The sequence below is a fragment of the Gymnoscopelus microlampas genome, assembly GCF_963454915.1.
Source record: "Gymnoscopelus microlampas genome assembly, chromosome: 14".
Lineage (NCBI taxonomy): Eukaryota > Metazoa > Chordata > Actinopteri > Myctophiformes > Myctophidae > Gymnoscopelus > Gymnoscopelus microlampas.
The window spans coordinates 15,592,560-15,605,663 of record NC_139951.1 but is presented as its reverse complement, the minus strand read 5'-3'; the positions used below and the strand labels follow the sequence as shown (position 1 = coordinate 15,605,663).

Below are 13,104 nucleotides of genomic sequence, written 5' to 3'. Positions count from 1 at the left end.
ATTTCCTGAAAAACGTATATTTTGTTTTTGCGTTTCCTGAACAATGAGCGTTTTGGAGTTAGCAGTTTCTGGCTGGACAGCAGAGATATGTAGGATTGACTGTTCAAGTGTTCATAGATTGGGGATAGATTGTCTATGTCTATGTAAAGCTCCTACAACATGCAAAGTACGGTGGGCCAAGAAAGTGTGTACTCCTTTTCTGTCCTGTGTTAATACTGCGGTACTACCCTGACAACTGAATTTCCCTTGTTGGATCAATACAAGTATCTATTCTATTCTACAATACATGTACTGTATGTATGTACCGGTATGTGTTTATTGAAGTAGGTACAGTGGGTTCTCAAACTTTTTCATGTCAAGGACCCCCAAATTGACACTTATTAGCCCGCGGACCCCCATTTCAAAAGATTTGCCAGGGACCCCCCATAAGAGAAGATTTTTACGTCTCTAGCAGTGATTCTCAACCATTTTAATTTCAACGTTTGACATGCATTAGGGCTACGGACCCCCATTTAATGACATTTCTATCTCTGGAACCCCAATATATATAGTCAAATCAATGTTAATTTAACTCTGAGAGCGTACAAATGGAATTGTACGCTCTCAGAGTTAAAGACCCATAAGGGTCCAAGCGATCCATTTAACTATCCTATGGTTCCTAACTATCCATTTAGCTGGGGGCCCCCTGGAACTCCCTCAAGGACCCCTGGGGGTCCCCGGACCCCACTTTGAGAACCAACGGCTTTGTAGACATGAAGGGGGCAACACTGTACCGTTTTGCGTGGAGGTGTGCTTGCTTTGCACTTGCTATCAAATGTAGCCTTTTGAGTGACGAACAATGTCCAAGGAAGCCGCCGTACCCTTGTCCTCCTGAAGCAGAGGCTCTATGCACAGCAGCCATATTGGGAATGAATTGGGCCCCTTCCTTACTTCCTTCACAGGTGTTACCAATAATACTAATTAAGGCTCTGTTCCATTTAGTGTGGCATTGTGGTTGTCTTATTTACAAGGACCCCCATAACTCTGAGAGTGTACAAATGGAACCAAATGGACCCGTAATTACACACCCACCCAAAAGGGGCCATTTGGGAACCAAATTGGAGTGTTTCTAGCGAGCTGACATGCACGATATCAGCACACTGACCAGAATGGAACAGAGCCTTCATTAGTAACATTGGTAACACCTGTGAAGGAAGTAAGAAGAGGCCCAATTTCTTTCCAATATGGCTGCTAAGCATAGAGCCTATTCGGTTCCTATCAAAGCCTCTCCGTTCACAGCCATTCATAATTCACACCTCCAACTGGGCCCAGACGCCACTTTTTGTCTTCTGTACCGCTTTCATATTTTTAGCTTTGCTTTAGTTGCCCCCCCTTTGTACATCCGCCTTTTTATTTGGGTGCATTTCCCCCTTAGCCTGAGGGTCAAGAGACAACCCCCGGTTACCTCACCTGTGCCCCCCCCCCCCTGCCCACCCGTCCACACCCCTTGTTTTTACAGGGTGCTGCCCGCCCTGCCCGGGCTGTGTTAAGTGGTTTGATTTCTTCGCCAAAGCAAATCTCCATCGCCGCCCTTTTTTTTTAACCCTCCTTGCTCTTCCTGCATTTGAATCAAAGGCTGGCGCGGCTTATGCACATTTAAACCCCGCTTTTAAAAACTATACTTCTTTTCCCCTTCTTTCTTTCTCTCCTTCAGCTGGAAAACATGTTTAAATATTTAGCACCCATATTCACAGCTGTTTGACACTTGTAATTCCTCGTCTTACAAGTCCCAAACAAACGGCGGCGAAGATCACACAGTCAGCCTGAATCACAGCTGTCATCATTATTCACTTTGACTCTCCCCCCCAACCACCCTTATTGAAATAATAAGGAAATCATCTGAACTTTGGAAAATGGTGATAGTAACCGCCTGTGTTTGATATTGAAAAAAGGCAAGGAGAGCGAACGAAGGAGAGGGGAGAGAGAGATTTCTTTTGAGCTGCAGCTGCATTGTTCTGGGGGGCTCCCTGTTAATAACTTACAACTGAAGAGTGTTTCTTGGCGCGCGCACGTACACACACACACACACACACACACACGCACACGCACACGCGCACACAAAAGAACAACAAAAAAACACCACTTTTCGTGCCTCCTAAGAAGGTCTTTGTTCAAAATGTAGGTGTCTGTCAGATGAAAAAGCATACATGCATACGTGCATAAATGGGAAGGGGGGGGTGGCATCCGATGCGCTCGCAGACGCACAATGTTTATCCTATGCCGTTCTTAAATCTTTCGCTGCAAGGCTGCACGAGATGATCATAATGCAATTTAGCCGAAAAAAACCCAGAGGTTTTCCTTCCAGCCGATTGGGTAGCAGCAGACTGTGTGTCTCGCAGGCCACCGTACAAGAGGAAGACGGAGCGTGCTCGTGCACGTGGCGTACGCAAGCCCGCTCGCCCTCATGCTTCCCACAGTGGCTTCTATCAGAGCCACGGGGGGTCAAGAAGCATTGATATTGGCAGATGTAGCACACTAGGAGAGTTGGCAACCCGCTTAGCATTTCGCACGTCAAAAAAGCATAGCTTAGCATTAGCTTAGCGTTTCGCTTAGCATTTCGCACGTCAAAAAAAGCGCTGACAAAGACATCTGGGCTTCTTCTTCAATCCACGCCCCGCGTCTGACAAATGGAAACCGAGCCCAAGCCACTTCCCCTCTCTCCCCCCGCGCGCGCTCGCTTATGTTTATGCATCTGTATCATTGTGCCGGTGATAGTGAAATTCATACTGTATTGAAAAAAAAAAAAAGACTCGCCCAGTGTGTAAGAGTCACCTCCAGGTTTTAGAAGAGGCATATATACAGTAGGGCGACATTTCTACGTTTCGGCAGGGAGTATACCCGAGGCATTTCGGTTTTAATTATGTGTGTGCCCTTTTTTCATGTTTTTTTTTCTTCCCCCCCCCCCCACCACAATGTCATCCTTGGTGCTGCTGCCCCAGTTGTTTTGTTAGGAGGCCCGTCACAATGTGGCGTTAAACCGGATCTATGGCAGCTGCACTCTCACCCCTTTTCCTTCAGGTACCGTCCCTGTCAAACTCCAGGACACATTATTCTAATGAACACACACACACACACACACACACACACACACACACACACACACACACACACACACATACACCCCACTGGTGCCTCCACTTCCCCACGCCCCACCACCACCACCCCCCACATGCGCACACTCCCCTCCAACCCCTAAAAGAAGACAGAACGAGGGGAGAGAAAAAAGAGAGGGAGAGCGAGAGAGAGAGAGAGAGAGAGAGAGGGGGGGGGGGGAAATTTCAGTGGGAGAAAGCTTTGAAGTGGCTTTTTCCATCGCGGTGAGTTTGTGCCGGCCGTCTCTCCCCGAGACGCGTCACCTTTTGCCGAGAGGGAATAGGAAAAATCACGTTTCGAATGGTAATGATAACATACTAATCACTTGAGCGCTTTGAAGAAGCCGGGAGGAGCGCGCCGCTGCTCTGTCAGTATCCCCGACTGCCTCGCGCTGCTCCCAGGCATACGCACGCACGCGCACACACGCACACACACACACACACACACACACACACACACACACACACACACACACACACACACACAGAGAGAGAGGCAACAGCAGCCGCGGACTAGGTGTATTAGCTTAAGCGTTGCGTGTCAATACGTCGCCTCCGTCTCAGGCGATCCATAGGGGCTCATTAAAGCCCGATCCCACTGCCACCGCCACCCACCACCACCGCCACTGCCACTACCTCCACCCCCCACACACACACACAAACAAAAACACACACACACACACACACGCACACGCACACGCACACACACGCACACGCACACGCACACACACGCACACACACAAACACACACGCCACCAGCACGTGGCGGCCATATTCCTTCCTGTCTTCCTGGGCGATGGGCAGCCCACACACAACAACCCGCCCAGCCACCGTCTGTCCGTCCGTCTGTCCGTCCGTCCATCCATCCATTCATCCATCCATCCTCTCGTCTACCCGCCCATCCTGCCAGTCCGTCATCCATCACCCTCCCTTTCCCTTTCACTATTAAACAAGCGTCTCTGCAATTTAAATGACATCTGTCAGCGGAGACAGGAAGAAGACAAGCTTGTCCCCTCCCTATCTTCTCCCTCCCTCTTTTCTCTCGCTCCCTCCCGCCCTTCTCCCTCCCTCTTTTCTCTTCCTTTCCCCTCTTCTCCATCACTCTCTGCTCTCCCGTCACTCTCTTCTCTCCCTTTCCTTTCTTCTCTCCATCCCTCTCTTCTCTCCCTTTCCTCTCTTCTCCCCATCCCTCTCTTCTCTCCCTTTCCTTTCTTCTCTCCATCCCTCTCTTCTCTCCCTTTCCTCTCTTCTCTCCATCCCTCTCTTCTCTCCATCCCTCTCTTCTCTCCCTTTCCTCTCTTCTCTCCATCCCTCTCTTCTCTCCATCCCTCTCTTCTCTCCCTTTCCTCTCTTCTCTCCGTCACTCTCGTCTCCTCCCTCTCTTCCTCTCCTCCATCTCTTCTCCCCACACCCTCAGATTGTCAAACTTCTCAAAGTGTGTCATCGTTCCTTTATTTGTGTGGTTTTGTTTTCTCTCCTGAGTGATTAACCCTTTAAGACCTGAGGCGATTCTATAAAAAAATCTAAATCCAAAGAGTTTTTTGAAAAAAAAATGAAAACATTTTTTTTTCAAGATTTTTCAAAAATAGCAGATCTACAAGCTCGTAGCGCGGCACTCGGTGCCGCGCTATGAGCTTGTATATCTGCTATTTTTGAATAGCCAAAGACATCTAAAGTGACACAGATGCGTTCCAGGTATCAATGGGTTAACTGGTACACACTTTTGACAGATTAAGATTCCACAGCCTCCCCATGTCCCTCATGCTCCTATGACAGACGTAAACCCTTTTCTGAAGGAACGTGCTTGTCTATAACCCATTTAATCCGGGAACGCATCTGTGTCATTTTAGATTTCTTTGCCTATTCAGAAATAGCAGAGCTACAAGCTCGTAGTGCGCACTCAGTGCAGCGCTATGAGCTTGTAGGTCTGCTATTTTTGTATAGACATAGACATCTAAATTGACACAGATGCGTTCCTGGACTGAATGGGTTAATGGTAGAATGTAAGTAAGCCTATGATCACTTGTTCATCATGGCATATTAGCCACACATTAGCCTATGTCCCTGTTCTGGGGCGTGTCAGGCAAACGTTAGGCGACAATAGCAGATCTACAAGCTCACAGCGCGTTGTGAGTCGTGACACCTTGTGAGCTTAGCTATATTCAGCGAAGAGATTTGGTGTAGAGGTAAAAAAAAAAAACGAGGAGACCTAGTATAGACCTCTGGGGGACCCCCAGTCAACAAAGTATATAGGGTTTAAGTGGTTAAAAGGGCCATCCAAAAAATTCACATGCACAGCTAGCCTTGGCAGTCTTTGTTCTATAAACCTTCCCCATGGACATGCAAATGAGGTCGGGTTATAGAAGGTGATGCTTTGCCAAATATGTCAGGTCATGTACATTTAACGTTTAGTTTCAAATAGATCCTTGTCTGAACGTGTGTTCAAGCGGTGAATAACCCTTGAATAACTGTCCATTCCTTTTGTCGTCATGATATGTAATGATGACATGAAACTGAATGAACCGTGAGGTTTGAAAAGCAAGCGTTGGACCTGTACACTTGTTGCAAATCTTCACTGTCGGTTCGGAAACCGGGTGTACGGTACCGTATGCCCAAAACTGTTACTTTTCATGAAATGGAAAAAAAGAACCTGTGTTCTATTGGATCCAATGTAGTTATTATTTAGTCTCAAGCTCTTGTAAGACCTGTCATTAGTTAAATATTTAAGCCTACAGACAGGTGTAACCTTTTTCAACCCGGTGTCCGTATTTTGGGCATGTCATTACAGGCAAACGTAAAAAGTTCAAATATTTTCAATATATATATATATATATATATATATATATATATATTTAAGAAATAGCAATAGTATGAAATAGGGCGTAAATTCATTTTTAAAAAGATGAAATTAGGGGATACAAGGACAATATTGTATGTCATGTGTGTGTAACAGTCGTTGATACAAAGTAAAAGCGATTCTGTGCTAAGCTGCACAAGCGGTGAAGGAACGCCCATAATGTCCCATTCATAGATGTTTGAGACAAGAGACCAAACTCAAGGCTGTCAGTTTACAGATCCGACCTTTTTACTCGTCAGTGTCTGTAGCAGCAGGGCAGAAAAAACAATGCATCTTCGCTTTGGTATCGCTAGAACGACTGTAGCATTGGTTGACGTTCCCTCTTGCTTGTGATACGAGAGCTAGCACCTTGATACTATACAAATAACTGCATCTTTGAAAAGTGATCCAATTGCTCGCTCGATTATTTATGATACACAACGCGCAACCCTCAGTATGCTCTCAGAACTCCGCGTTTTCAATGGGCAGCCTTGTCAATTGTTGATGGCTATGAATAAGCCAACATAGGCAGACTTTGGGAGATGTTCCGTGAGTCATGTTATCATGAAATACTGTTTTGCTCCGCTACAGAACATCAAGTTCTAGTGGGCTGTTGAGTTCATTTGCTAACGGTTGTATCATGGAGAAGAAGAAAAAAAGTCTCCTGTTCATCTCTCTTACAAAAAAAAAAAAAATTGTATCCTTAAAGAAAATGATTACATCTCCCATCTATAAGCTCTGCTTTTGCGTAGCAGGTCAAATAGGTGTTGTGGCGTACACACTGTGGGGGTTTGAAAGGGTTTTTTTGTTTGGGGGAACCTTGCAGCTCAATGGATGTTGTCCCTTTTCATTGGAGCCGATGTGGAAATACACGTTTTGAAAGTTAACAGTGGGGGTGGTTGAACAATGTAGACGTGTTGTTGTCATTGATAGCAGATGTATTAAAACACAGCTTTTGTGTGGCAGCGTGTGTTGGTCAAGGATCCTGCACCCGCAAACCGTCAATTTGCACTAACCTCTAGCTCTGACCATGAGTGTGCTTACAGCAGGGGCCTTTATTGGAATATTCAGGTACTTATCTTCCATAACATTATGAATAGAGCTGGTGTACAGATTTGATTTTTAACTCCCAGTAATACCTCCTCAATTTGGAAACCATCACCTTAACCCATTGAGACCTGGAACTGTGTCATTTTTAGATTTGAGCTAAGAAAGCATTATTTTACACTTTGGGCTATTCAAAAATAGCAGATATACAAGCTCATAGCGCGGCACCGAGTGCCGCGCTACGAGCTTGTAGATCTGCTATTTTTGAAAAATCGAGAAAATGTGTGCAAATTAATATATTTATATTCTTTTAAAGCGAACATTTTTAACTCAAATCTTTGCTTCTGGGGGTCCCTGGAACAAAATACTTTGATAGGGGTCCGTGGCCAAATACATATCATTTTGGGGGTCCTTGACATGAAAAAGATTGAGCACCACTGATATAGAAATATACGTTTTTCAGAAAACTGTTGAGATTTAGGAGACATGTAGAATCGGCTTCAGGTCTCAATGGGTTAAGACATGGCCATTTGTTCCATGTCCCCCCCCCCCCCCTCTTCTTTATCCTTTCCATGAAAGCTGCAATTGAAAACGTATTAAGTCTCAATTAGCGTGGACCGCCAACCTCAACTTTGCCCTCAGTGCAACATGTGAAGTGATTTTTGGAGCTGTGAGACGAGATGAGGAGGAGAGAGTATCTCAATTAACCATATTCAAACTGGCCTCCCTATTTTGGGCATGTCATTATTTTATATTTTTTTCTCTAAGCTTCCAATGCGTCTCACCATGATCCGTCGTAAGCTTGTAGAATGGCTGTTTTGTGCAACATGTCATACAATGTAGTGTAACATATGCCTTAAATGGTTTAAACAATTGTGGAGGGGAGGTTGGAACCTTGCATGCCTCTAGTTTTCATGTCTGAGCCATGGCCGCAATTAATTTACAATATAACAATAAATAAAGCATGTATTTTATTTATACTAATGAACAGCAGATCTACAAGCTATCGTCAGCAAGCGACGACACCTCCGTAAGACAAAGCATAAACCCAGGCTTAACCCATTTCACGTTGTCATGTGTTTGGTATCCCATCAGCATGTAACTGTCGCCCCCGAAGACGGGTCTCAGCCAATCTGGCTGTGTTGTTGTGTTTTGGTGACTGTTGAGATGTTTCTCTGAAATGCTCCCTGGGGGCTTTCACAATCTTTTTTTTTTTGGTTTTGTTTTTATTTATTTTTTTAAAATGTTTTTTTCTCTCTCTCTTTCTCTCTCTTCCATTTTGTTGCAGAGAGCACATCTGTTGGACAACACAGAGAAGCTGGAAAGGTCATCGCGGAGACTGGAGGCCGGCTACCAGATAGCGGTAGAAACAGGTAAATGCGTGCCGCCGTTTCGGGGATTGGATCAGGGAATGGGGGGGGGGGGGGGTTGAGGTTTGTTGGTGGCGGTGCGGGTATATGAGAGATAGCGGGCGGGGGTGAGTGAGCGACAGCAAATTGTCTTGCTCGTATGCGAGGTGGAGAGGGTGGGGTGGAGGAGGAGAAGGCGGGGAGGTAGATAGAGAGAGAGAGAGAGAAAGAGAGAGAAAAAAAGGAGGAAAAACCTCCCGCCTTGACGATGGGTGACATTTTCAGGAGCACATCAAAGGTGAGAGAGAGAGAGAGAGAGAGAGAGAGAGGTGTACAGGCGACAGATCGGGCGCCACATCTCCTCGCTCTGCTCCCGAAGAAAATTCATGCATCCGCCTTGGCTGTGTGTTTACGTATATGTGTGTGTGTGTGTGTGTGTGTGTGTATATGTTTTTATAGCACAGAGACAGGGGGTCCATGAAAAAAAAAAAAAACAACGTCAGCGTTCCTCCAGAAGTTCCTAATTCTGAGAAGGGGATACAATATTGCTGTCTAAATAAATCGTCCATAATAACACACACAGAATCATGTATTGTTTCGTCTCATTATCAAGGTTAGTTTTCATCTTTGAATAGGAAAAGAAAAGCTCATTTGGATCTTAAATAGATTTAACCAGTTAGCGTTTCTTTTTTTTTTTTATACCCCTGCTCTTCCTTCCTGACAGTCACATTATGGAGGCACAGTGTATGGTATTCCTCAGAGAGGTATCAAAGCTCATTCTTGAAGTATCAACCGGCTTTTCTGCGGCTTCCGCTGTAGTTTTGAAAAAGTTTGTCAATTTACACTATAATGGCGGGGTTGGCTGAGCATGTGCGACATCGACAGATTTAATAATTCAAGTTCAGGAAGGAGTTTGCGCACAGACCGCCGACTCTTGATGTTTCCCCTCTAAGTCGCACTCGCAAAAATTCATAAATACAATCTGCATTCCCTGCTTAAAAATGTTGTTTCATTTGTCTTGGCTGATCCAAGCAGCACGGTGCCATCCCGATTCCTCCAGTGTGTCAAATTCTGCAACAGCCCCGGATTTTTGATTCCACCCCAGTCATATCTTTCAGTCGAGTGGCTGGGTTTGATGTTTTTGTCATACTTGCCTGGTTGGTGTTAAAAGAAATGGGCCATGGACTAACAGTTCTCAGTTCCTCCCGGTCCCGACGCTTTCCCCCCTATGATGACTGCGTTGCCCCTTGACCCTCCTGTCACCGGTGGCCCCGTCTCATCCGCTGTGTGCGCAGCAACCTGAGAACAATGTCCGTTTATCCCCGTCCTCGGGTTTTCCAAACACTTTGGCTTGGCCCGCACCAGCTGTGGCGGGGCGTATTTGGGGCTGTGGCGGGGAAGCTTTGCCCTGCGTGTTTAATCCACGACCCCCCCCCCCCCCCATCTCCTTCGCACCGCGCTGTCGATACCAGCCCTCCGCTCAGATGCACAACCTGAAATGGTGAAGGCTGCGGGGTCACAGCCAGGGAAGAAAACCGCAGAGACGCAAGGAATATACGGCCATACCCGCCAGACCCCTAAAAGACTACTATGCGTCATTGTCTCACATTCAAGGAAGACACACACACACACACACACACACACACACACACACACACACACACACACACACACACACACACACACACGGCTTAAGACAACAAGAAGCTACATCCATCCAAAGGACTGGTGTTCCCCAAGTCCTTTTGGTCAGTAATTTGTCTCCTGTTCATCTCTCTTATAATAACGCTTCCCTCGCCTAGTCCATGAATATTACTGCTCCTCTGGCCCTGTCCCTATACTGTATATTTATTCTAGTGAGTATCTCAACAACAGCACATCATCACAACACTTCCAGACACACCGGCAGGAAATCCCACTCCATTTAGATCATATAGTCCTGTTATATTGTTTATTGTACAGAGAGACACAGCAGTGCACTAAGGGCTAGGATCCGTTTCTTTGCAAGCTTTTAAATGGTTTACTTTTATAGTTCAACAAAGAGCTCATTTAATTCCTCTCTCTCGTGCGCTCGCAAATAAAAAAGCCCTTTATTCACACACATTACGAAAGTGGCATCGGCAATTGTTTCCCCCCGATAAGCTTTGGGTTTTCAGATACAGCTGTGGCATCAGAAGAGGTTAAACTGAAATAATTGGAGCATTAAGTGTTTGTCCAATCAGACATTTGTTTCTGTAGTCGTAGCGTAAATACTTTCCTCGCCACAAACCTCCAACTCTCCACAGACTTCTAAGCGCCACCGTTTTTAGCAAAGAGCAGTTGTGTGTCGTTATTTCGCGGTAATTCAAAGTTGCATTCCAATCCCGCGATGACACGGTGGCCCTTTTAAAGCACTGTAATTGACCAACAGGAGGAGGGGGTTGGGGGGACTTAAGGACTGTTTTTTTTTTTTTAGATCCTGAACAAAGAAATGGCGTTCCAACTTTCGCTTTGCCCACCGTTCACTTTGACATCGACAATATATCTCTTAATGACCAAGAACAAAAAAAGCCAGGGTGCTACTGGGTCACGTTGAAGAGGAAAAAGAAGTGCGCTCTTTGTTCTAAGAGTTGATGAATCTTCGTGCGGTATAATTTTCTTTTCTTTTTTAAATTCCCCTATATCTCCATTGTGTTTAGCGTAAAACAAAGGCTTAACCAAAAGCAGCGAGTGCCCTCAGAGGGATATGGAGGAGGCTGTGTGGACGCGCACCGAGCTATATGCCACATGCACCCCCGAGAACCACTGCTCTCTCTGTTTGTCTCATAAATAAAGTATAGAACTTCGTTAGTGGAGGGCACCGAGTTAAAAGCCCAGGCACAGCGACATGCTGATGCAAGGGCTAGCCCAGTTAAAAGACGGCCTTAAACCGAGAGGGAGGGTAAGCAGTTACCCAATTTAAACACATTTGAGTCACGGGTGTCTGAGAGGCCCAAAATGCCAAGGCAGGACTTTGCCTTATATCAAAGGCATGCCATGATTTTTGAATGATTTATGATTGCTTGTTTAGAAGCAGATGGCATGTCAGATAAGACACGCAAGTTTGCAGTGATTAGCGTTTCTCCCTTTTTGTGATTATAACCCATTGAAGAGCTTGAGTGTTGAGTGTTATACGCAGGTCGACATTGCACTGCTTTGGAACTGCTTTTACAGCAAAGCAAATTTGCACGTTACTTTGTATCGCTTGTTTTTTTTTGTCCACGGTTAGGCTGTAGCACCAGAACACTGAATCACAATAAATGCAAGATGCTTCATGGTGTCAATGCAGAATACCCTCTACTGATGGTGCTGTTAAGATGTATGATAATTTAGGTCATTGTCAACACCTACTCTTGCCTTACATTTGACTCTCCGTACATTTATACATATTAATTATATCATAGTCATTACTATCATAGTGTGCTGAGAGCTAGAACACACAGGGATGAGGGAGGACTATTAATGCTGGCTGTTTATTATCATTTTTTTAAACATTGGACATTTAATAATATTTAACCACTTAAGCCCGTACGGTGAGTACTATGAACAGAGAAAATAGCCGATCTACAAGCTCACGCGCGTCACATCGCGCTTGTAGATTGTTGTTGTTAGAGTATTGTGATCATTTTTAAGGCTATGAAATCATCCCCTTGTTTGGACCTATTTCGTAAGCATTTGGCTTAACAAATCAATGAACTTAGATTGGCAGATGTTGGATGAATGCCTTTTGAAAACACATTTCCCTCCATGAAAGTTCAGTAGAGACACGCACGCACGCACGCACGCACGCACGCACGCACGCACGCACGCACGCACGCACGCACACACACACACACACACACACACACACACACACACACACACACACACACACACACACACACACACACACACACACACACACACACACACACACACACACACACACACACACGCACTCAGCAGGCCAAACAAAGAGATGCAGCTGGAAAAAAAAGAAAAGAAGAAAAAGATGCTACTCTGCATTTTAACCCATTAAGACCTGAGGCCGCATCTAAACATTTTAAAAATCCTAAAAAAAAATCGGAAAAGAAATATTAAAAAAATAATTTTCACGATTTTTCAAAAATAGCAGATCTACAAGCTCATAGCGCGGCACTCGGTGCCGCCCTATGAGCTTGTATATCTGCTATTTTTGAATAGCCAAAGACATCTAAAGTGACACAGATGCGTTCCAGGTATCAATGGGTTAAAGGAGGTTGGCGACAAGTCCGAGTTCGCTTCCCAGGGCTGCCGGGCCCTGGCGTTCGGGGGCCCATGCAAGCAAAATCGATGGTGGAAAATGAAAACAGCTCATTAGGGATTGATTTCAGCCTCCGTTTAGATAAGCAGAGAGGGTCGGGGCCCGGCCCCCAGGGTCCCCCGGCTAGCCCAAAGTTCACGCCGTGCCAGGTAGAGAGCATGCACCGCAGGCCATCAACTTTATTAGCACACAGAGATAAGCTGATTAGACCTTGTCAATCAAAGGTGCCAATGACTCAATCGAGATCCAGGGCCCTTTCTTTCTCTCTCTCTCTCTCTCTCTCTCTCTCTCTGTCTCGCTCTCTCTCCCCCCTCTCTCTTCTCCCACTCTTGCGATCTCTCCCTCTCTCTCTCTTTTTGTGATAAATCATTGAAGCGACCAACAAAGCGGGCAAAGCCATCGCCAGGCTAAGCTAAGCAGCCCTGCAGTTGTCACCAAGGC

At 45.6% G+C, this 13,104-nt stretch overlaps 1 protein-coding gene across 2 annotated transcripts in view; it reads left to right on the top strand.

Moving 5' to 3' along the window:
* The window catches only part of vti1a (vesicle transport through interaction with t-SNAREs 1A), a 185,151-nt gene that overhangs the window by 59,060 nt on the left and 112,987 nt on the right, over positions 1 to 13,104 (top strand). For both annotated transcript variants that reach the window (XM_084078710.1, XM_084078711.1), the window contains exon 5: positions 8,303 to 8,387. In XM_084078710.1, the coding sequence (XP_083934836.1) occupies positions 8,303 to 8,387 (85 nt within the window). The remainder of the gene's footprint in view (positions 1 to 8,302; positions 8,388 to 13,104) is intronic.